Below are 23,241 nucleotides of genomic sequence, written 5' to 3'. Positions count from 1 at the left end.
CACGTGTTTCGATATCACTGTATATGTACTCCGTCATTTTATGCTTTAATAAAAAGAAGTCTCATTAAATAAATTAGCTATGTTGTTCATATGCTATTGTGTTCCTTCATTAAGTACAAGTACCCTTGTCCCCTGCACTGTCAAAGATCAGCTGACGGTCTGATAGGTCTTCAGACTAGAGTCACATGTACAGTCATGTTGGCAACCATCACTTCTATTTATTGGTTCTGTCTTTTGTAAGTACAAAGCTGGACTGTTAATAAAAATGAAGACACGCAGGCAAATCCAAGTTGTAGGGTTTTATTTAAATAACCTACACTCAAGTTAATGGCATTTCATGATAAAAATAGAAGATAGGAGGGGAAATGTCCAAAAGGAAAAGGACTCTTCTGAACATTTGCTTTTAGATTTAGAAAAAAAATAAAATAAAAAGCATTCTAGGCAAAACAAACTCACAAATTTGTTTACAGGGAATTATTTTTTCAAGCAATCTGCACAAAAACGCACCAATCTTTTGCAACTGATGTTCTAAACATGAGGACGTCCATAGTGTAATTGCATTCAAGTAAAATATTTCTAACACACAATTTTTTTTCCAATCAACCGATTATCTTAAATAGTGAATCAAGTCTTGCCATCAACATCTCGGCCTCTCAGGCAGGCTTCCAAATGACATTCGATAGATAAAACTTGAATACCCCATAGAACAAAGAGGGATTGCCACATACCTGCGGCACCGCGTTTAGTCTGACAGTAATGCTTTTTTAGTTTACAAAAAGGCTACATGTTTGGTCTTCATTGCACTTCTAGAAAGTTACTCTTCACATTAAATAAAATTCTGTGGTAAAATTTGCTGAAATTAATTCAGATGTCCTACAATAGTACAACAGTTTATTATTTTTTTTTAATAAGATAAAATAGATTAAATACTTGAAATAATGGTAAAATGGATAAAATTGGGCAAAAAATTTTCACATTTATAAAAAAAAAAAAAAAAAAAAAAAAAAAATAATAATTCAGAAAAATGTCCCCTTTCAGATATCTAACAGAATCACATTTTATGCAAGTCTCCAAACCAAGCACGGGGATTGGCTTGAATATAGTTTCACGATTACTGGGAAAAAAAAAACAGGAGTCATACAGACCCCCTGAGCTGCCACATAACAGGCCCCTCTCTTCAGTGTAACCAGGGTAAGGGGATATGTTCAGATGAAAGGGAAGGGTAAGTTTATATTTTCTATTAAAATAGAAGTTATTGAAAAAAAAATCTTAACTGTAAAAACACACAGGATATTTTCTTAACTCTATAATACAGACTTTTTTGAAAAGCGGATTTTTTTATGCCTGGTGAAAACCTCCCATCTTAAAAGCCCTAAAAGCAAAAACAAACAACATCACAATTTCAGATATCCCATTTTGTACATATGTATATACTCCTTGTCCATGGGACAATACTGAAGGCAGCATGGGGATATTATCCAATGTTTATCAAGCAGGCTCTAACCTTTGAGGGTTTTTTTTTTTTTACATCTCTTTTTTCCCCCTTAATCTGCTGCATATCCCCTTCCCATCTTAAAATAAAGGTTGATAAAAGGTAAGGCTCACAGCGCTCTAATAAAAATCCTTATCCGAGGTGACATCCAGGCTTAAAATAAAATAATTAAAACAAAATTATAAAACAAACATTGTCTCTCGCATTAAAATTCAAAGTCCTCTTCCGCCATGTCGATAGCCCATGCAAACTTCTCTCTCTGAGTTTTGTTGTAGATTTTTTCAATAGGAATACCATACTTCTTACACCTGATGGGAATAAAATCAGAAATAGTTACTAAAGTTAGAATGACTTTTTTTCTTTTTTGTTATGGATGTTGCAATGACATCACCACAATTTCAGACTACTGCTGAAACACAATCAAACAGCTCAGCGAGATCTCAAGTGGATCCAGGCCATCAGTGGTCAGTACTAGGCTGCCTGCTCCAGTCTGCAGTGCCAAGCAGTAGGGACTGACAGTTTTGTCAAGTTTTTTCTTTCTTAAAACAGGAAGCAATAAATAGAATGCCAAGCTGTTCACAAATCTCTTTCAAATCCTAATAAAACACATCGAGTCACAAAATTTATAAAATACCAGCAGCTATAATCAATACACAAGACTCCTACCAAGCTACAGAGATTCTTGGGTCCAAGTAATTGAGTTTGGAGGTTCCTAGAGCAATCTGTTTATTCTCTTCTCGGTCTGTGGCTTGAACCTCCAACTTCATCAGTTGCTCCTCTATCCTCTGTACCGCTTTCTTCTTGCTTTCAAGAAGCCTGTTTAGAGGAATATCGAATATTAGGTTTACATTTTTTAGCATCTCTTCTTCCAAGAGCCACAACTTTTACTTTTCCATTCCACATAGCCGTCTGAGGGCTACTTTTTTGACGGAGGAGTTGTACTTTTGAAAAAAAAGGAGATTTTGTGTACTCACCATAAAATCTCTTTCTCATAGCCTTTAATTGGGGGACACAGAACCGTGGGTGTTATGCTGCTGTTCACTAGGAGGCGACACTATGCTTAATCTGAAAAAGAATAACTTTGGCTCCTCCTCTGCAGTATACACCCCTGGACGGCGTCAGCCTTCTCCAGTTTTGTGCCAAAGCATTAGGAGGAACATAACAGGAATAACATAACCATGCCTGTAATAAGGCCACTATGTACGAACTCAAAGAACAATATGAGAACTCAACCAAAACAACGGCCCGTAAGGGCAACAGGGTGGGAGCTGTGTCCCCCAATTAGAGGCGAAGAGAAAGAGATTTTACGGCGAGTACACAAAAATCTCATTTACTCTGTCGCCTCATTGGGGGACACAGAACCGTGGGACGTCCCAAAGCAGTCCCTGGGTGGGAAGCAATGGACTAAAATTGTGTTGGCAATTCCCTAGACTTAGGGTACTGCCGCCTGCAGGACCCGTCTACCCAGGCTCGCATCCGCTGAAGACTGGGTATGAACACTGTAATGTTTTGTAAACGTGTGGCGGCTAGTCCAAGTGGCCGCCTTACACACTTGTTGAGCTGAGGCTTGGTGCCGAATGGCCCAGGAGGCCCCTACCGCACGCGTAGAGTGCGCCGTGATACCGGCCGGAAGTGGAGAATTGTGAAGGCGGTAAGTCTGTTGTATGGCGGACCTGATCCACCTGGCAAGGGTGGCTTTGGAAGCCGGTAGGCCCTTGAGAACGCCTTCCGGAAGGAGGAAAAGTGAATCGGACTTCTGGAAGGGAGCAGTCCTAGACACGTATATACGCAATGCCCCGACAAGGTCAAGCGTATGCAGTGCCTTTTCCACTCTATGAACCGGGCAAAGAGAAGGCAGTGAGACTTCCTCATTGAGATGGAAGCTGGACACAACCTTCGGTAGGAAAGATGGGACTGTACGGAGAACCACCATGTCCTGGTGGAAAACCAGGAAGGATCGTCTGCAGGAAAATGCCAAAAGTTCGGACACTCTGCGTAGCGAAGTGATTGCCACTAGAAAGACCACCTTCTAGGGGCGTGGCCTAGCGCACGATGTGAGAGGACGTGCAGTGGAGCTCTCCTGCCACAATCTCCCTTGCTAAGGATACCTGAGGCGCTGCCGAACGCTGAAATCGCTCCAAGGAGTGTGCAGAGATCCGGGGAGTAGCAGTGAGTGGAGGACGGTCTGGTGGAGAGGAGTCCTGCACGAGGATGACGTGCAGGAGACAGAAGGAGCTGGCAGCGTCGGGAAGCGCTCAGGCCCAAGATGGCGCCGAGGCTGCAGAGGAGGCGGCAAGGGCGAGCGCGGCATATCAAAGACGGATGGAGGTGATCGCTTGGCTGGAACGCTTTGCGAGGTCAGAGGAGGCTGCTAATGAGAGGTCAGCGGCTGAAGGTGAGAGACCTGATACAACGCAGATCCCTGGGAAACAGCAGGAAGGCGGGGGCCAGCCACAGAGTGGTGGGGAGGAACAGAGATCCCATGCTGTGGCTGCACGTGCTGGCCAGCTTGAACAGCCGGACACATTAGATATAGCAGAGCCGACGCTCAAAGATATATTTTCTGTGGTAATTTACAACAAGTCTGCCCTTGCGGCTTTGAACAGTCGTGTGGATGAATTAAAGGGAGAGATGGCTGCGATTAATGCTGCAGTGCGCAAAGTTGAACAGAGAATGGAGGTGGTGGAAGAACGTGTGGGGAGCGCTGAAGACCAGGTTAATGATCTGTTGAAAAGGGAAAAAAAAGTATGTGCAGCATATAGCTGAACTGGAATTTAAAACCGATGATCTGGAGAACCGCTCCCGTAGGAGCAATCTGAGGATTGTGGGGGTACCAGAAAAAGCGGAAGGAAATAACCCCACTGAGTACATTGAGTCATGGCTGAAAAATACTGTAGGAGGGGATGGTCTCACTAAAATGTTTTCCGTTGAAAGAGCACATCGTGTGCCCACTAGACCCCTGCCCCCAGGATCAGCCCCAAGAGTCATACTCTGCTGCGGAAAGCCAGGACCTGTGCGGAACTTACTATAGATGGCAATCGCATCTCCATCTACCCAGACTATTCTGCAGCGGTTCAGAAGCTCCGGATGATGTTTGGACAAGTTAAAAGACGACTACGAGATATGGATGTGCGCTATTCAATGATTTACCCAGCTAAGCTGAGAGTTGTAGCTTTGGATCGAGTACACTTTTTTCAAAATCCAGAGGAGGCGACAATCTGGCTTGACTCTAACATAAAGAATATCAGAGCGGGACAGTCCCATTGAAGCACACTCTGAGTGATGTTGAAATAGTGACTAACTGTGATTTAGTTTGAATTTGACAAGCTAATGGTCATCTCTGAGATGAAGTAATGCTATGTTGGTTTATGTGGGTTGTGTTCGGCGGCGCAACGATTATTGCAGTTTGATAAATGTGGACGGGAGAGTAGTTGGAGTGCAGAGCTTGTATTGTTAGGCTGTAAAAACGCCCTCCTAGATCTCAAATAGAGAGGGAGAGAGAATTCTTTTCGGCTTAAATGTTGTGGGAGATAGCTGTTTTTTTTCGGATGGGGGAGAAGGATGAGAGTTATTTCAGTTGGAAGGTTGAGACAGGGGGTAGAGGCGGGTAAGGGGGGGTGGGGGGGAGGGATGGGGGGAGGACCGAGACTTCAGGTATAACGTGTCAAATGTTTGGTATTGCAACATATCATGGGGGGTAGAATTAAAATTTTAAGCTGGAACGTTAGGGGTCTCGCTAACGTCTCAAAACGGGCCGCAATTTTACAATATCTGCTAAAGCTGAGGCCCTCAGTGATTTGCCTCCAAGAAACACATCTGGTAAAAGACAAAGTAGCTATGTTACAAAAAAGGTGGGTGAGGAAGGCTTATCACTCGACGTACTCAGCCTATGCTAGGGGAGTGTCGGTGTTGATCCACACTTCTACTCCATATGAAGAAGTGGAGGCAATAATAGACAAGGATGGGCAATATGTGTTTATTGTATGTAGGATATTGAATAGATTATTATGTATTGTGTCTTTGTATATCCCTCCACCATTCTCTGGAAAGAAGATACAGGAAATTCTGGACTTATCCGGGAAATGGACTGGGGTCCCGTTGCTTGTAATAGGTGATGTGAACAATATTGCAAATGATCATTGGGATAAGGGTAAACATGCGGGGAGCAGAGAGGGAGGGAACGTGACACCTTTTGGAAATTACATGAGGGAAATTGGTTGGATAGACTTGTGGAGAGTTCGAAATATGGAGAACTACACTTACTCGTGCTACTCGGCGACGTATGGCTCCCTATCTCGCATTGATGTGGCTTTGGGAACTGAGGGGATGGATAACTTGGTACAGGAAGTGGAATATTTGCCCAGAGTCCTATCGGATCATTGTCCACTGGTGATATCTCTACAATTGGGATAACGGGTGAGGTTGACAGGTATGGGTTGGAAAATTCATCCCTTTTGGCTACGGTTGCTGGATATGGGAAAGATAGGAGAGGAACTGGGAGAATTCTTTAGGATTAACGAAGGTAGTGCAGAGGGTCATGTAGTCTGGGATACTATGAAAGCGTTTCTGAGAGGGATTTTATTCAGAGAAGTGTCTCGATATAAGACTAGGTCTCAAAATCTAGATGAAGCAGTGATGGAGGAATTAAGGGTGGCGGAGGAAGCATTGGGTGCGCAGTGTACTAAAGCTACGCAGACCCGCATGAGAGCGGCCCAGTCGGAAGTTAATAAACTTCACATCCGTAAGGCGGAGAGACGGCGGGCATTTCAGAACGAGGTATTCTATGCGGAGGGTGAAAAAGTGGGGCACCTGCTCTCTGTGATAGCTTCGGCACAACGGGAATCCTCACATGTGTATGCAATTAAATCTAAGGAAGGTAATGTGGTTACAAAGGGGGATCAAATTTTGGATGTATTTAAACAATTTTATAGTGAGCTATACTCCTCAAAGATACATAAAGGTCAAGGGGAGATGGACAGGTATCTGAGGGCGATTAAGCTTCCTAGACTAGGGGATGAAGACAGAGACTGGATGGATAGGCCGCTTGCAGCGGAGGAGTTGAAGGTGGCACTGGCGGACATGGCGGGAAATAAGGCCCCGGGGGCGGATGGCATTCCGGCAGAGGTGTATAAAATTTTTAATGAAGAAGTAATAACCAAATTGGAGAAGGTATTTAATGAGTCGTTGGAGAGGGGAATGTTACCTACATCTATGAGAGGCCATTGTGGTGGTCATTCCTAAAGCTGATAAGGACCCATTGAATCCGGAGTCCTACAGACCAATTTCACTCCTTACGGCAGATGTAAAGATTCTGACGAAGGCCTTGGCCAACAGACTGACCCACGTGATTGATAAAGTAATCCACCCAGATCAATCGGGATTTATGCCCAATAAATCTACAGCAATCAATTTAAGGAGGCTATATTTAAATATGCAAATTCCAGCCGAAAATGCTGGAAAGAGAGTAGTAGTGTCTTTGGATGCCCATAAGGCCTTTGATTGTGTAGAATGGAAGTACTTATGGTCGGTTTTGATGGGCCTTGGGTTTGGGCCCAAGTTTATATCGTGGGTGGGGTTGCTATACTCCTCTCCAACGGCAAAAATTAGAGTGAATAATGAATTATCTGATAGTTTCTCATTACATAGGGGTTCGAGGCAGGGATGCCCGTTGTCTCCGTTGCTGTTTGCCCTCGCCGTGGAACCTCTGGCCACTAAAATAAGGGATGCACAAGAGATAAAAGGATTTGTCTATGGAGTGAAGGAGGAGAGGGTGTCTTTGTATGCCGACGATATTTTGCTATTTTTGGAGGACTCAGGGGAGAATTTGGATAACGCGGTGGCATTAATTGAGGAATTCAGGGAATTTTCCGGACTCAAAATCAATTGGGACAAATCGTGCATAATGCCCATTGATGAGGTAGATGGGGATATGGGGGAGGTGGGAAGGTCTGCAAAATTGAAGGTAGTTTCGAAATTTAAATATTTGGGGATACAAATCGCCCTTCCTTTGACTAGGTTTGAAGAACTTAATCTAAGCCCTTTGCTAAAAAAAATTTGTTCCAAAATATCAGCATGGAATAAATTACATCTTTCGGTAATTGGAAGGGTGAACCTTTTAAAAATGATTGTGATGCCACAGCTGTTATATGTACTGCATAATTCTCCAATCTCGCAGAGTAGGTTCCACAAAATTAAATCGCTGTTTGGTGAACTAATATGGGGGGGGGGGGGGAAGCCCACGGTTTAAACAAGAAACTTTGCAGAGGCCGAAGGAGGAAAGAGGTTTGGCGCTTCCCAACCCCTGGGTATATTTTTTATCAGCACAATGCCAGCATATTGGAGGATGGGGGGTGGAGACGGGACAGGGACAATCGCCCAGTAGTTTGAGATATTTGTTTGGAAAATGGCCTCTGGGAGAGAGTTTAGAAGGGGGGCAGTTTTTAAAATTAGGCTCTCGGTTTCCTACTGTTCTCCTAATTCATAAGGTATGGGAAAAAGTTAAACAGATAAGGGGTGTCACGGGCCTTACCAAATACTCTCCTGTATGGGATAATATAAATTTGCCAGAATTTGGGCAAATGGAAGGATTTGGGCCCTGGAGAGAGGCAGGAATCAGAAGGATGGGACAGCTAATGGGTCAGGGAAGACTTAAGTCATTTATGGAGCTGCAGACAGAATTCCAGTTACCGCATTCAAATTTGTTTCATTATAAAAGAATTCAGCATGCGTATCGGTCGCAATGTCGGAGAAAACTTATTGAGATCCAGTTTGATATCACGCTGGCCTCCATTTTGGAGAACAGCGTGACAAGGGGGGCAATCTCAGAAGTGTATAGAGATTTATTGTTCACTTTTCTAGTCAAACATCCCATCAAGTCTAGAGCGAAATGGGAGGTTGAATTGGGAGAGATAAATGACGATAGATGGGAATCTATTTTAGAATATGTGCCTAAGATTTCTATGAGCGAACCTGGGAGGATGTCTCAGTTATACGTAATTCATAGAGCTTACAGAACTCCTGATAGACTGTTCAAGATGGGTTTGAGGTCCGATTCCGAGTGTCCACGATGTTCGCAGGAACGGGCAGACATGCTGCACATGCTGTGGCATTGCCCTAGATTGTCTACGTACTGGACAGTCGCATTGAGTCGGATTGAATTGATATATAGTTGTGCAGTCCCCAGAGACCCTTTGGTCTGTATATTAGGGTATGTAGAGGAATTAGTAGCAGTATCCATGGTCAAACTGGCGATTGCTAGACTGTTGTTCATAGCAAGGAAGTTGATTGCTCGGTTCTGGATCAGAGAAGAGCCTCCGACTAGACGAGACTTTCTTACGCAAGTGGAGCATATAATTTCATTGGAAAAAAGTATTTATACTAAAAGAAATAAACTCGATGTATTTCATAAGATATGGCAGCCATGGGTAGAATGGAGTTAGATTTGTGGGGAGGATGTATTATGATATAGATGATGTTCATAATAAACAAGTATATATGGAGGTGAGAAAGAGTATCGGAATAGAAATGAGGAAGACACTGAAGGGGTCTCGGAGGGGGGGGGGGGGGGGGGGGGAGAGAGTTTTGTTAATAAAAGTTTATGACTATATGTGAACAACTGCTTGATGTCATATGATATACTTGTTATCATTTAATAAAAATTTATCTGATTAAAAAAAAAGAAAGACCACCTTCTGTGATAGAAGGCGGAGGGGGACATCCTTAAGGGGTTCAAAAGGAGGTGCCTGCAATGCTGTCAGGACCAAGTTGAGGTCCCACGTGTCCAATGGACGTTTGTAGGGGGGAGCCAACCGGGAAACCCCTTGGAGAAAAGTCCTCACTTGCAGCTTGTTAGCAATGCGCCTCTGAAAGAGCACTGACACCTGGCTCTTAAGCAAGCCCAGGGATAGCCTGGCGTCCAGGCCCGATTGAAGGAAGACAAGAACCTTTGGGAGAGAGTAGGGGAGTGGAGTCTGTCCATGAGATTCGCACCAAGTAAAGAAAATTTTCCAGGTACGGCAGTAAATCCTGGCGGAAGCTGGCTTCCTTGCCCTGATCATGGTTGTAATGACATCCGGTGAAAAACCTGCTTGGGTCAGAACCCAGGTCTCAATGGCCATGCCGTCAAATTGAGAGCCCCCGAGTTCTGATGGAAGAACGGGCCTTGTGACAGAAGGTCGGGACGGGTGGGGAGACGCCAGGGGGTGTCTGCTGTGAGTTGTACGATGTCGGCGTACCATGTACGCCTGGGCCAGTCTGGTGCGATTAGGCTGGTTGGAACTCCCTCTTGTTTGATCTTCCTCAGGACTCTGGAGATCAGGGGGAGGGGTGGGAAAATGTACAGAAGCTGGAACTGGGTCCAGTCTTGAACCAGGGCATCTGCACCGAGCGATCTTGAATCGCACGTCCTGGCCATGAAATTGGGGACCTTGGCATTGAGATGGGATGCCATCAGGTCCACGTCCAGGGTCCCCCAGCGATGGCAGATCTGACAAAAAATTTTGGGATGGAGACACCACTCCCCCGAGTCCATTCCTTGTCTGCTGAGGTAGTCAGCTTCCCAGTTGTCCACACCCAGAATGTGGACCGCAGAGAGTGCCGACCTTGCGTCCTCCGCCCAGTGGAGGATATCTTTCATCGCCTGGATGCTGCGGGTCCCGCCTTGATGGTTCACGTATGCCACCGCCGAGCCATTGTCCGGACTGTATTCTGACATGAGGCTGCCAACAAGTGATGAAAGGCTCTCAATGTTAGGAAGATGGCCCGAATCTCCAGGATGTTGATGGGCATGTTCGCTTCCATTGGTGACCACTTGCCTTGCACCCTGTGATGTAGATCCACCGCGCCCCAACCAGTCAGGCTTGCGTCGGTGGTCAAAACCTTCCATTGGCCTGGGAGAAAGGATTTTCCCCTTGCAAGCGAGGTTGGCTTGAGCCACCAGTGTAGGGACGTCCTGGCTTTTGATGTTAACCGGAACTCCCTGTCGAGGGAGAATGGATTCCTGTCCCAGGACTTGAGGATGGCCAGTTGAAGAGGTCTGAGGTGAAACTGGGCAAATGGTACCGCCTCCATTGCTCCTGCCATCCTGCCGAGGACTCTCATGGCAAACCGGAGAGATCGGGGGGGGATTGCGGAGGAGTATGCGAACTCCTAGACGGAGAGCCAGTGTCTTGTCCCTGGGGAGGAGCACCAGACCCCTGGAGGTGTCGAATAGCATCCCCAGGAAGGTCAGAGACTGACTCGGGGTAGACGATGACTTTTGTAAATTGACTAACCATCCCAGGCGACTCAGAGTGTCGATTGTGATTGAGACCTTGACCTCGCAGTCCTTGAAGGTGGGGGCTTTGATGAGAAGGTCGTCCAGGTATGGAACGACTACTATGCCTCTGGAGTGTAGAATGTTCATGGTGGCTGCCATCTTGGTAAACGTTCTGGGAGCCGTGGCGAGTCCGAACGGGAGGGCAACGAACTGGTAGTGGTCCTGGTCAATTGCGAACCTGAGAAATCTCTGATGGGCGGAAGCAATTGGTATATGCAGGTATGCGTCTTGTCTGTCTATGGAGGCGAGATATTCCCCTTTCTCCATGGACGCAATGATTGACCGGAGGGACACCATGCAAAAATGACGAACCCGAACATACTTGTTGAGTTGTTTTAGGTCTAGTATGGGTCGGACACTGCCTCCCTTCTTGGGAACTACGAACAGATTGGAGTAGAACCCTCGGAAGCGCTCGTCTGCAGGAACCGGTACTATGACTCCTGTTTGAAGGAGGGAGGAAACCGTTTGATGGAAGGCTCGAGCCTTGAATGGTGATTTTGGGGGAACGGAGAGGAAGAACCAGTTCGGTGGGCTGGTAGAAAACTCGATCTTGTATCCGGAAGACACTATTTCCTTGACCCACCTGTCTTCTGTAATAGGCAGCCAGACCTGCTGAAACAGTAGCAGTCGTCCGCCTACGAGTGGGGTGTGTTCCGGAAGCTGTGAGTCATGATGAGGAGAAAGTCTGAGATTTTCCTCCTTTGGACTTTGCCTGGCCTGCTTTTGACTGCCAGGTCCTGTCTGGCCTCTGTGCCACCCTTGTGTTGTCTCTGCGGGGGGGAGCGGTTACGATTTTGTGCTGGGCGCGAGACGGACCAGCCTGAAGAATTCCGAAAGGATCGGAAATGAGATTGGTTACGTCTTTTAAACGTGCATTTTGGTTTTAATTGAGGGAGAGGGGTACTCTTGCCCCCGGTGGCGTTGGATATCATTGTATCCAGTTTTTCACTGAAAAGACGCCCACTGAAGTACGGGAGATTTGTGAGGGACTTTTTTGAGGCCGCGTCCGCTTTCCGTTCCCTCAGCCAGAGGATACGCCAGATCGTGATGGCATTTGATGCTATTCCCGCTACACCTCTTGCAGAATCCAAAGCTGCATGGATCATGTAATCTGCTACTACTGCTATTTGAACCGCCTGGTTCGACAGCTGAGGATTTGAAGCTTGGAGGCCCTGTTGCAATTTTTGAGCCCAGGCTAGAATGGCCTTGGCCGCCCAGACTGAAGCAAACGCGGGAGCCATAGAAGCTCCTGCCGCTTCGAAGATTGAACGAGCCATGCGTTCTACCTGCCTGTCTGCTGCGTCCTTGAGGGTTGAGCTGTCTGGCAGTGAAAGAAGAGTCTGTGCTTCTAGTCTAGAGACTGGGGGGTCCACTTCAGGTGGATCTGTCCATTCCTTAGTGTCCTTCTGTGGGAAGGAGTACTTTGCTTCTAAGCATTTGCGATTGTTGAATTTTTTCTTAAGCTGCGAAAAATGCTTAGAAAGTATTTTTTGAAATTCCGGGTGATTAGGGAAGACCTTAGGTGGTTTCAGAACAGTCTCGAAGCAAATCTTGTGTTCTGGGGCTTCCGGGGTTGGATCAGAAATGTCCAGCACCCGAAGGATGGAGGAGATTATATCCTCAACTAGCGCTGTATTACTAGGGGGACAAGGTATCAGAGAATTCTCTGTTTCGTTGTCTGAGTTAGAGTTACATATGCCTTCGGAGTCTTGCGCATCGCTAAGGAGCTCCCTAGCGGGTGAACTAGGGCGGAGGTCTTCTATGGTCGGGGATCGTTGTGGAGATCCGCGTTGTCTGTCTCTGTCAGGGGACGGTGAAGGTGATCTAGAGCCACCGTGTCTCTCCCTGGAGGGGGACAAACGAGTGTTATGTGAGGACGCGGATGAACGCGACCTGTGGGTCCGCTTTCGTCTGAGACTGTCAGAAGCGGCATGCCCCTGAAACGGGCTGTCCCTTTGCTGGGAAATGTTCATAGCCGAGACATGACCCTGCAGAGCCAGCAGTAGTGTGGAGGTCAGGTTATTCATACTGTGTCATAGACTGCGTCATAGACTGCGACATCTGAGTAGCCCATTCCGGCGTGGTCGCAGGCGCAGAAGCATTGGTAGGGACGTCTTGGGGTTCGGACCCAGTGTTTCGGGTACAGTCCCGGCAGTGCGGGTACGTGCTGCCACTGGGGAGAGTGGACTTGCAGGCTGTGCCGAATGCATAAATAGTCTTGCCTGGTCCTCTTTCTTGAGCCCGACATAGTGCTTAGAGGCTGGCTAGCAGGGGCCCTACAGGGGTGGCTATGCAGAGGGAAGTATAGGGGAGCGTTATAGGTAATATGAATTCACAACTGGGTAAGGGAATCCAGCTGTGATCTTACTCCACCGTTGTGCCCCTAGATCCAGCGCCGACAATTGACGGTCCTGTGCCCCCCAGAGACTGCTGTGTTGCTTCAGCTATGTTTTCTGCTGCTGCAAGATGGCCACCGGGATTCTGAGGTGGAGGAGGAAGGGGGAGGAGAGCTGAAAAGGGCGCGCTGAGCTATGTAAAAGCGCGCCCTTCCTGCCTTGATCCGCCCCTTCTATGACACTGCAGAGTGTCATTTTCGTCATCCGGGGGGGGCGTAAATAAGGTGGCGACTTCGGCTGGGCCGAAGCCGCGGCCTAAATTTGAGACCTCATGCCCAGAAGGCCTCCAGGACGGCGCGGTTGTCCGGGGGGTGGTCGGATTTAACCCAGACCCTCCTGGAATGAAAGGAAGGCTAGCGGTGGGGTCATGAGCGCGAACGGGGCCCTGTGGAGGGTCCCTTGGGGCGCTATGCAGCTGGTGCTGCCGCAGCGACAGGGGCGCAGGGAGCCCCGTCTCTGACAAGTGCCATGCCTGCCTGCACCTCCCCTGGTCCCAACAGGAGCCCGCAGTTGGGCTGGGGTCCCTGGGTCTGTAAGCGGTTCAATGGTTCCTGATACAGGCCCTACCTGCGGTGTCTCAACCTAATACCCCCAGAGGGGGATTAGGGAGGGTGCTGCTGTCACCGTCAGGGGGCTTCACCCTCTCCTCGACCTCAACCCAGAGCCGAAAGAAACTGGGGAAGGAGGGGGGTCTCGACTTCGAACCAGTACCCGAGGGACTGGGGAAGGAGCAACATGGGGAATAGCCACCTCAACCAGGTACCCCTAATAGGGGACCGAGGAGGGAGCCATGCCGGGATTCTCGCTGGAGACCCGCTTTTCTTCATCTGTAGTCCGTTGGAAAAAAACAAGAAAAGACGGAGTAAAAATTTTTAGCTGTGCCTCCTTGCGACACTAAGCAAAAACTGGAGAAGGCTGACGCCGTCCAGGGGTGTATACTGCAGAGGAGGAGCCAAAGTTAATCTTTTTCAGATTAAGCATAGTGTCGCCTCCTAGTGGACAGCAGCATAACACCCACGGTTCTGTGTCCCCCAATGAGGCGACAGAGTAAGCTCAGAGTTTTTTTTTTTCCTTGTGTCACCATTATCCAAGCCACACAACACATTGATTTTTCAGAAAGAGGGTGAGGCCTTGTTTTAACGCGCTCTGAGCTGGCTTTTTTTTTTTTTTTTTTACTGACACAATTTTGGGGTAGATTTAATAGTTTTAATCGGAGGCACCCAAAAAAAAAAAAAAAAAAAAAAAGGAATTCTGGAGTTTAAATTTTTCCTTGTTGAGCCATTTACTGATCAGATTAATTTATGTTATACTTTGATAGAGCAGCCTTTCATGAACGAATTAATATCAAATATGCATTTTTTTTTTTTTTTTTTTTTTTAAGTGTTTTAATTTTTTAATGTCATGGAAACCCATCAGCGCCCCATCATATCTCATGATGGGCTTAAAAGCCGTAAGCACGTTTTTATAGGAAATATTATGCAATTAAACACTCACCCATTTTATGAAACATACACTGGGTTCTAGTAACAGGACAGCCCCCCCAATAATGTCAATTCTTCTGATGTGTTCATCACTGAGGCTTAATATAAAAAAGAGGTTTCACTTAAAGTAATAGAACTTTCTAACAAGACGTTGGTCCTGATTTAGCAAGACTGGCACCTTACATGCCAGTCTTGATGAAGCGTGCGCTGGAGAAAGAAGCACCAAGTTCATTAAGATGCATGCAGTCACATTTCTATTGTGGTTACACCAGTATGATGGGTGTGGTGTGCACTTTGCTAAACCCCCTCACGATTAAGCTCTGCCTGCTCTTCAGAAAGTTGGAGGAGTTGGTGTAAAAAACAACAAAAAGTTGCAAAATCTGTTGCAACATTATAAACAGTTTTACCCTCCAAAAAACTTGTGTAAACTGCTTGATGGATCAGCTCCAAACTGTTTACATTTGTGTAAAAGATGACAAATCCATCCCAATTACAGCCAACACAAGGCACAGGGCTTATTGTGTATCGAGATGGGCATCTGTATCAGTTACACAAGAAGAGATTTTTGTGAATAAAAAAAAACACCTCATTTACAAAGATCTTAAAATTTGTAACGAACTGAAAACTAAGAATCATTTTAAAAAATTTAAGAGCTGCCCAGGTTTGGCACAAAAGTCTGCAGTCACACATCAGCTGCAGACGTGTGCATCCTCACATTGGGCAAAGTGTGCGCAGTCAGGATTCTCTGGTGCTGGCAGTCATGTGACTGCAAGTATGTGATATGCATACCCCCGGCAATATTCTGACTAGACAATGCAGGGACTCAATACAATTCACTTGTATACAATTCTCCGCCACCAGAGAATCCAGACAGTGTGCACTATGCGCAGTATGAGAATTCATAAGTTGGGAGTCAAAGAGCAACTACAGACTTTTGTGCCAAACCTGGACAATCCTTTTAAGGTTGATTATCCAGCTTCTCATCTTATTTACCATCAAAAGGGAAATTATGAAACGAGAAAACAAAAACACATACTTTTTGGTCTTCTCATCACGCTTGACCTTGGCGTCTGCTTTACAGCTTTTAAGCTCGCGACGTGCATCTAATAGTTGATCTTTTTTGGCATCAATCTAAAAGCAAAAGAAAAAAAAAAATAGATTCATAGTCACATCATGAGTTATTGTATAGCGTCCAGGTGATCGCTTTCACAATACATTACCTTGGTCTGTAAAGTCAGCATCGATTTTTCAAAGGTCTTAGGAGGAGCACGCTGATGGTTACACAAGATCGCCACAGCTCTGTTTGCACGATTATAAGACAATATTTTGGCAGGAATATTATCATCCGCTGCAATGAACCAAGACAAAACAGATACAGATCAAAAAGTACAGTAAATTAGTATATTATATGAGATAGCTGTACCATCAACTGTTTAAAGAGGACATAGCCATTGATATATAATTCTTTTACCTGGTTTTAATGAGTCTTCCTTCCTGAATTTGGCATTTGTGTGCCTTTTTTTTTTTTAGATCTACGCAAGAGTAGCAGGGGTGGGGGCATATCAAGTCGTGTTAGTGGGCGTTTTCCTCCAGTACAGAGTAGAGTTGAGGCTAATAAAGGCTAGTTTTATAAGGAAGTAGCTGAAGAGCCCGGCGTTGCCTGGGCATAGTAACCAACTGTGGTTAGTTATAATAAATTATAATGATTATATTGCACATAAAAACCGTGCATCTAATCCTATCCTGTGTGATACTGACTGCTGAGCCGTATATCTAATACTATTCTGTGTGATACTCTGTGCTGAGCTGCGTATCTATTCCTATCCTGTGTGATACTGACTGCTGAGCTGTGTATCTAATCCTATCCTGTGATACTGTCTGCTGAGCTGTGTATCTAATCCTATTCTGTGATACTGTCTGCTGAGCCGTGCATCTAATCCTATGTGATACTGTCTGCTGAGCAGTGTATCTAATACTATTTTGTGTGATACTGTGTGCTGAGCTGCGTATCTAATCCTCTCCTGTGATACGGTCTGCTGAGCCATGTATCTATTCCTATCCTGTGTGATACTGACTGCTGAGCTGTGTATCTAATCCTATCCTGTGTGATACTGTCTGCTGAGCAGTGTATCTAATCCTATCCTGTGTGATACTGTCTGCTGAGCCGTGTATCTAATCCTATTCTGTGTGATACTGTCTGCTGAGCCGTGTATCTAATCCTATCCCGTATGATACTGACTGCTGAGCTGTGTATCTAATCCTATCCTGTGAGATACTGTCTGCTGAGCCGTGTATCTAATCCTATCCTGTGTGATACTGTCTGCTGAGCCATGTATCTAATCCTATCCTGTGTGCTGAGCTGTGTATCTAATCCTATCCTGTGTGATACTGGGCTCCCCCTGCAGTCTGTGTCAGAGGGTGGTCTGTGTTGGCACGGTAATAAATTGTGTTATTTCCAGCTTTACAGAAGGACGATAACACCATAGAAATGATAAGAATAATAGGCCTCAGTTACCACAACTGTCTACAAAGAAAACTGTTGCTGATAGCAACCAATCACAGCTCATTTTTCATCTTTTAAACAGCTCTGGGACAGCGTGGCGAGTTTTGAGTGGCGACTTTTGTGTTTCGACTTTTATGTGGTGAAATGTGTGCTGAGGGTGGTATATGTGTTGAAGCACGTGGTAGTGTGTGGCGCATTTTGTGTGTGTGTTCATATCCCCGTGTGTGGAGAGTATCCCATGTCAGGGCCCCACCTTAGCAACTGTACGGTATATACTCTGGCGCCATCGCTCTCATTCTTTAAGTCCCCCTTGTTCACATCTGGCAGCTGTCAATTTGCCTCCAACACTTTTCCTTTCACTTTTTCCACATTTTGTAGATAGGGGCAAAATTGTTTGGTGAATTGGAATGCGCGGGGTTAAAATTTCACCTCACAACATAGCCTATGACTCTCTTGGGGTCCAGACGTGTGACTGTGCCAAATTTTGTGGCTGCAGCTGTGACGGTGCAGATGCCAATCCCGGACATACACACACACACATTGAGCTTTATATATTAGAAGAGGAAGCCATATCTCACAGACAGAGGTACTGGATTAAGGTGCGGGCAAGTTTAGGGAGAGCAGCAGCATTTGGATCAGGTGAGTAACTGGTCTTCTAAAGCCCATGGACCTGATGTGGACATTTCTATCTATTCTGTCAGGGCAACTACTGTTAGGGGCTGAAGTTTGGTTGCACTTTGGGACTGTGATAATCAATTTTGTTTAAGACACAAGGGGAAAAATCAGGTACAGTCAGTCAGCAAATATGGGCAGACAAAGCATAAAGTATGCTGAAGATGACAGGTCTTTCCCAATGAAGTGCCACCCAAATGATAAAGATGGAATTTTGGTTCTTACCGTAAAATCTCTTTCTTGGAGCCTTCATCGGGTGACACAGATTACCAAAGGTGTATGCTGCTGCTGCTAGGAGGCTGACACTATGCAAAACAAGAAAATTAGCTCCTCCCTGGCAGTATACACCCACCGACTGGCACCAAGCACCTCAGTTGGTGAGAAAGCAGTAGGAGAAGTGTAGAAGAAAACTGTAAACATATGTACCAACCGAACAAGGGACTCAAAGACCCAACACGGTACAACTTAAACAGGGAGGGTGCTGTGTCCCCCAATGAAGGCTCCAAGAAAGAGATTTTACGGTAAGAACCAAAAATCCATCTTTCTTTATCGCCTCATTGGGGGACACAGATTACCATGGAAAGTTCCAAAGCAGTCCCAAGGGCGGGAAAAGCAATAAGGAACGAAAGAACAGGAAGGGCTTAGGTCGGCCGGTGCGCCACCGCCGCCTGCAGAACCTTCCTACCAACAACTGCATCAGACGAGGCCTGGGTATGAACCCTGTAGAACCTCGCAAACGTGTGCAAAGACGACCAGGTCGCGGCCCTGCAAATTTGCAAAGCCGAAGCCTGGTGTCGAATGGCCCACGAAGCTGCCACAGCCCGGGTGGAGTGAGCGCTCACTCGCGGAGGGGGCCGTTTTTCCTGAAGTCGGTACGCTTCCAGAATGGTAGAACGAAACCAGCGAGCGATCGTGGATTTGGAAGCCAGAAGCCCTTTCCGGCGACCTTCAGGGATGACCAGCAAGGAATCGGACTGACGAAGCGAAGATGTTCTGGCGAGATAGACCCGCAAGGCTCTAACGACATCCAGCTTGTGGAGTGACTTCTCCAGAGGATGAGAAGGAGCAGGACAAAATGATGGAAGAACAATGTCCTCATTGATGTGGAAAGAGGATACCACCTTTGGAAGAAAGGAAGGAACGGGCCCCGGAGGACGACCTTATCCTGATGAGAACCAGGTAAGGAGAACGACATGATAAAGCCGCCAACTCAGAAACTCTTCTGATGGATGTAATGGCGATCAAGAAGGTTACCTTCCATGAGAGGAGAGATAAAGAAATGTCCTGAGTAGGCTCGAAGGGCTCCTTTGGAGAGCGCTAAGGACGAGATTGAGATCCCACGGATCTATTGGCGAGTGATGAGGAGGAGCAATATGGGCGACCCCTTGCAGAAAAGTCTTAACCTGCGGTAAGATAGCGAGCGCTCTTTGGAAGAGGATAGACAGAGCAGATACTTGGCCCTTCAGGGTGCTGAGGGACAGACCCGCATCCAGACCAGAATGGAGAAACCCAAGTATGGATGGGATGGAAAAGGACATTGGAAAGCCATTTTTATCCTCGCACCAACGGAAAAAAGCCTTCCAGTACCTATGGTAAATGCGGGAAGAGGCTGGCTTTCTGGCTCTGATCATAGTCTGGATCACCTGGCTGGACAGACCTGACTCCTTCAGGATTGCGGCCTCAACGGCCATGCCATTAAACTCAGACTGAGAATTCTCGTGATAAAGGGGGCCTTGCGAGAGGTCTGGGCGGTCTTAAAGTCTCCAGGGAACGTCCGCGAGCATGTTCACCAGCTCCGCGTACCAAGGTCGTATTGGCCAGTCTGGGGCCACTAGAATCACTGGGACTCCTTCCGATTTTATCTTCTTGACCACTCTTGGGATCAAGGCAAGAGGCGGAAACAGATAAGGAAGATGGAACTGGGACCACGGAATTACTAGGGCGTCGCAAGCGACGGCTAGGGAATCCCTGGACCTTGCCACGAAGCACGAGACCTTGTGGTTCATCCGAGATGCCATGAGATCGACATCCGGAGAGCCCCATTGCTGGCATATCTGATCGAAGACTGAGAGATGAACAGCCCATTCGCCTGATGCAAGGCCTTGACGGCTCAGGAAATCGGTTGCCCAATTCTCTATCCCTGGAATGTGAACGGCAGAGATTGCCGGAACGTAACGTTCTGCCCAGCGAAGTATCTTGGCCACTTCTGACATTACTTGCTTGCTGCGTGTGCCCCCCTGGTGGTTTATGTACGCCACAGCCGTGGCTTTGTCCGAATGAATGCGGACTGGTTTTCCTACGAGGAGGGGCTGCCAGCGGAGAAGGGCCAGGAAGATTGCTCTGATCTCCAGAAGATTGATGGGGAGGACCGCTTCCTGTGAATGCCAGCATCCTTGGGCCGTTTTCTGATGGAAAACCACTCCCCATCCTAGAAGGCTGGCATCGGTGGTGATGACTTGCCACTGAAGCGGAAGAAAAGACCTCCCTTGTAGAACTGATACTGTCATTGTCCAAGTCAGAGATAGCCTCACTCTGAGAGGGAGGAGAATGAGGCGGTCCAGAGACAACGTGCTCTTGTCCCAAGCTGAAAGGAGGGACAGCTGGAGGGGGCGAAGGTGAAATTCTGCAAAGGGCATTGCTTCCATGGCAGCTACCATCTTCCCAAGAACCTTCATGCAGGATCGAAGTGGAATAGGTGTTGACCATTTTAGGGCTCGGATTCCCTTGGCAAGAGCCGTAAATTTTTCCCTCGGAAGAAACACCCGAGCTAGATCCGTGTCGAATTCCAAGCCCAGGAAAGTCAGATGCTGAGTGGGGCTCAGAATGGACTTCTCCTTGTTGACTATCCATCCGAGGCGGCAGAGCGTGTCCAGGGTTATCTGGAGGCTTTGAAGGCAGTCTTGACGAGATGAGCCCTTGATCAAGAGATCGTCCAGGTAAGGGATGATTAGTATCCCCCTGGAGCAAAGGATGGCCATGACTGTTGCATTACCTTCGTGAAAACACGGGGAGCGGAGGCTAGTCCGAAGGGAAGAGTGCGTTTCCTGAATCGCAAATCGAAGATATTTCTGATGTTGCAAACAAACAGGAATGTGAAGATAAGCATCCCGTATGTCCACAGAGCAGAGGAATTCTCCGGGTTCCATTGAGGCTATCACTGATCAAAGAGACTCCATTTTAAAATGGAGAATCTTCACGTGGCGATTTGAGATCCAGGATTGGACGAAGGGAACCGTCTTTCTTCGGGACTACAAAGAGATTTGAGTAGAACCCTGAAAACCGTTCGTTTGAGGGAAAGGGAACAATCACTCCGGCGGAAAGAAGGGAGGAGGAGGAGATGGCCTGAAAAAACCCTGGGATATGGGACCGCTGTCTTGGAGGTCGAGATAGGAAGAACAGTCTGCTCGGGGGAGATGAAAATTCGATCTTGTAACCGGATGCGATTTCTCTGACCCAAGCGTCGTCGACCACAGACAGCCAAGCATCCGCGAAAAGGGAAAGTCTGCCTCACACCCTGGAAGAACTTCCAGGTGGGGGTGACCCGTCACTTGGAGGAACATCTACCGGAACTTGCGCCTGAGGACCTGGAGTTTTGTCCTCTAGCTCTCCAGCGGGGGGGGCGGTCTCCTAAGATGGCTTTTTCTACTCCCGCTCACCAGTGGCGGAAGACCGATCATGCTGGGTGGTTCTCTCTGTGGAAGAGAAGGAACGAAAGGGCCGAAAAGGTCGGAAGCCCTTTCTTTTAAAAAAGGTCTAGACTGGGGAAAAGAGGTGCTTTTACCACCAGTGGCATCGGAAATTATTTGATCCAGCTTGGCTCCAAAGAGCCTAGAACCGTGGAATGGCAGGTTAGTAAGCGACTTCTTTGAAGTGGTATCCGCATTCCATGACTTTAGCCAAAGGACTCGGCGTATGGCCACTACGTTGCTGTTAGTCCTTGCTACGCACCTGGCCGCGTCCAAGGAGGCGGCCAAAAGGTATTTACCCGCATGATTAATCTGATCTGCCAACTCGTCTTGAGGAGCTGCCGCTAAAATGCCCTTGCGAAGCATTTTAGCCCAAGCAGAAATGACTTTCGCCACCCAGGATGATGCGAAAATAGGACAGAGGGAGGCGCCGGATGCCTCAAAAATTGACTTAGCTAGCGATTCAATCTGCCTGTCGGTTGGATCTTTAAGCGATGCCCCATCTGGGAAAGAGAGAACCATTTTAGAGGCTATCCTTGAAACTGGTGGATCCACCTCGGGAGCCTTGGTCCACTTTGTGAGCAGATCTGCATCAAAGGGGTACAGGACGTCTAGGTACCTGCGGCCTGAAAAACGTTGCTCAGGGTGCTCCCAGTGTTTGGACAAGGTAGTTTCGAACTCTTTGTGATTAGGAAAGGTTCGAGGAGGAGGTCTTGCTCGTTTAAATAGAACCGAGCATTCCTGTGGGATCACCTTATCCTGCTTAAATTTTAAGGGTTTGGAAGATGGCCGAAATGAGGCTATCGACCATGTCCCGTGTTTTAGATGCGTTGTCTTCGTCAGAACTAGAACCCGATTGGGAGTCATCGCCTGACTTAAGGTCGTCTTCTGAGGAAGGCGAATGAAACCTAGGAGAGGCAGAAGGACCCTGTGAGCTGGATGACGAGCTAAACAGTGCACGCTTTCTAGAACTCCTGCCCGGTCTGTCCCTCTGACGTTCGCGGTCAGGTGCGGACGACTCGCCGTGAGAGGCGGTCGGTGCACAGGTGGCTGCAGCTAGCTGAGGTAATCGTTCTAAGACCTGGACCAGCGACTGAGAAACCTTAGTCAAGTCGGAGACCGACTGAGACATAGCTACAGCCCACTCCGGGGGAGGTGGAGTGTCCCCATTCCGGGACTCGGTGTGCTCCTGAGAGGCAGACATAGTGGAAGGCCTGCAGGACGGGCAGAAGGGGGACGCCTGACCTGATGCCCACTTCTTATTACAGAGCGCACAAGCGTAGTGTGTCCCCCAATAAGGCGATAAAGAAAAAGAGATCCTTTGAAGGGTTGGGCATATGTAACTGCGCTGAATGGCCGCACGGAAAAGTGAGAGAACTGCGGAGGGGAGCTAATTGGAGCCTCAGAGCAGATCCTACCGAGATTCAGGCGAGCAGATAGAACGCTGAAGTGTCCCCCAAGCAGCGCAGGAGACGAAATGAAAACCCAGGAAATACTGTATGAGGCAGCGGCAGGCGGAGCTTAGTGGCTGAGTAGCGATTGGATAACAGCATTGGGGGGGCGCGGTAAAGGAGGGGGCTGGCACAGCAAAATCGAAAGGAACCCTGTGATGGGCTGGGAAGGGCGCGAAGAAAAGCGCGCTCTGAGGGAGGGGTGAGCGCGCTGAGAGCAGGGGCTGAAAACAAAAGTGAAACT

The 23,241-nt window shown here is 47.4% G+C and overlaps 1 protein-coding gene across 1 annotated transcript in view; it reads right to left on the bottom strand.

The window, feature by feature from the left end:
- Nucleotides 1-284: 284 nt before the first annotated feature.
- Nucleotides 285-23,241, bottom strand: part of TOP1 (DNA topoisomerase I) — a 90,829-nt gene continuing 67,872 nt past the window's right edge. Inside the window, exons 18-21 of the mRNA XM_073555354.1 lie at nt 15,906-16,033; nt 15,722-15,816; nt 2,159-2,308; nt 285-1,800 (exon numbers count right to left, since the gene is read on the bottom strand). Of these exons, the coding sequence (XP_073411455.1) occupies nt 1,698-1,800; nt 2,159-2,308; nt 15,722-15,816; nt 15,906-16,033 (476 nt within the window). The 3' untranslated portion in view covers nt 285-1,697. The remainder of the gene's footprint in view (nt 1,801-2,158; nt 2,309-15,721; nt 15,817-15,905; nt 16,034-23,241) is intronic.

The sequence above is a fragment of the Dendrobates tinctorius genome, unplaced genomic scaffold, assembly GCF_039654945.1.
Source record: "Dendrobates tinctorius isolate UK_male_01 unplaced genomic scaffold, ASM3965494v1 ptg000223l, whole genome shotgun sequence".
NCBI classification, from domain to species: Eukaryota; Metazoa; Chordata; class Amphibia; order Anura; family Dendrobatidae; genus Dendrobates; species Dendrobates tinctorius.
The sequence above is the reverse complement of the archived record's forward strand: the minus strand, read 5'-3'. Positions and strand labels throughout refer to the sequence as shown.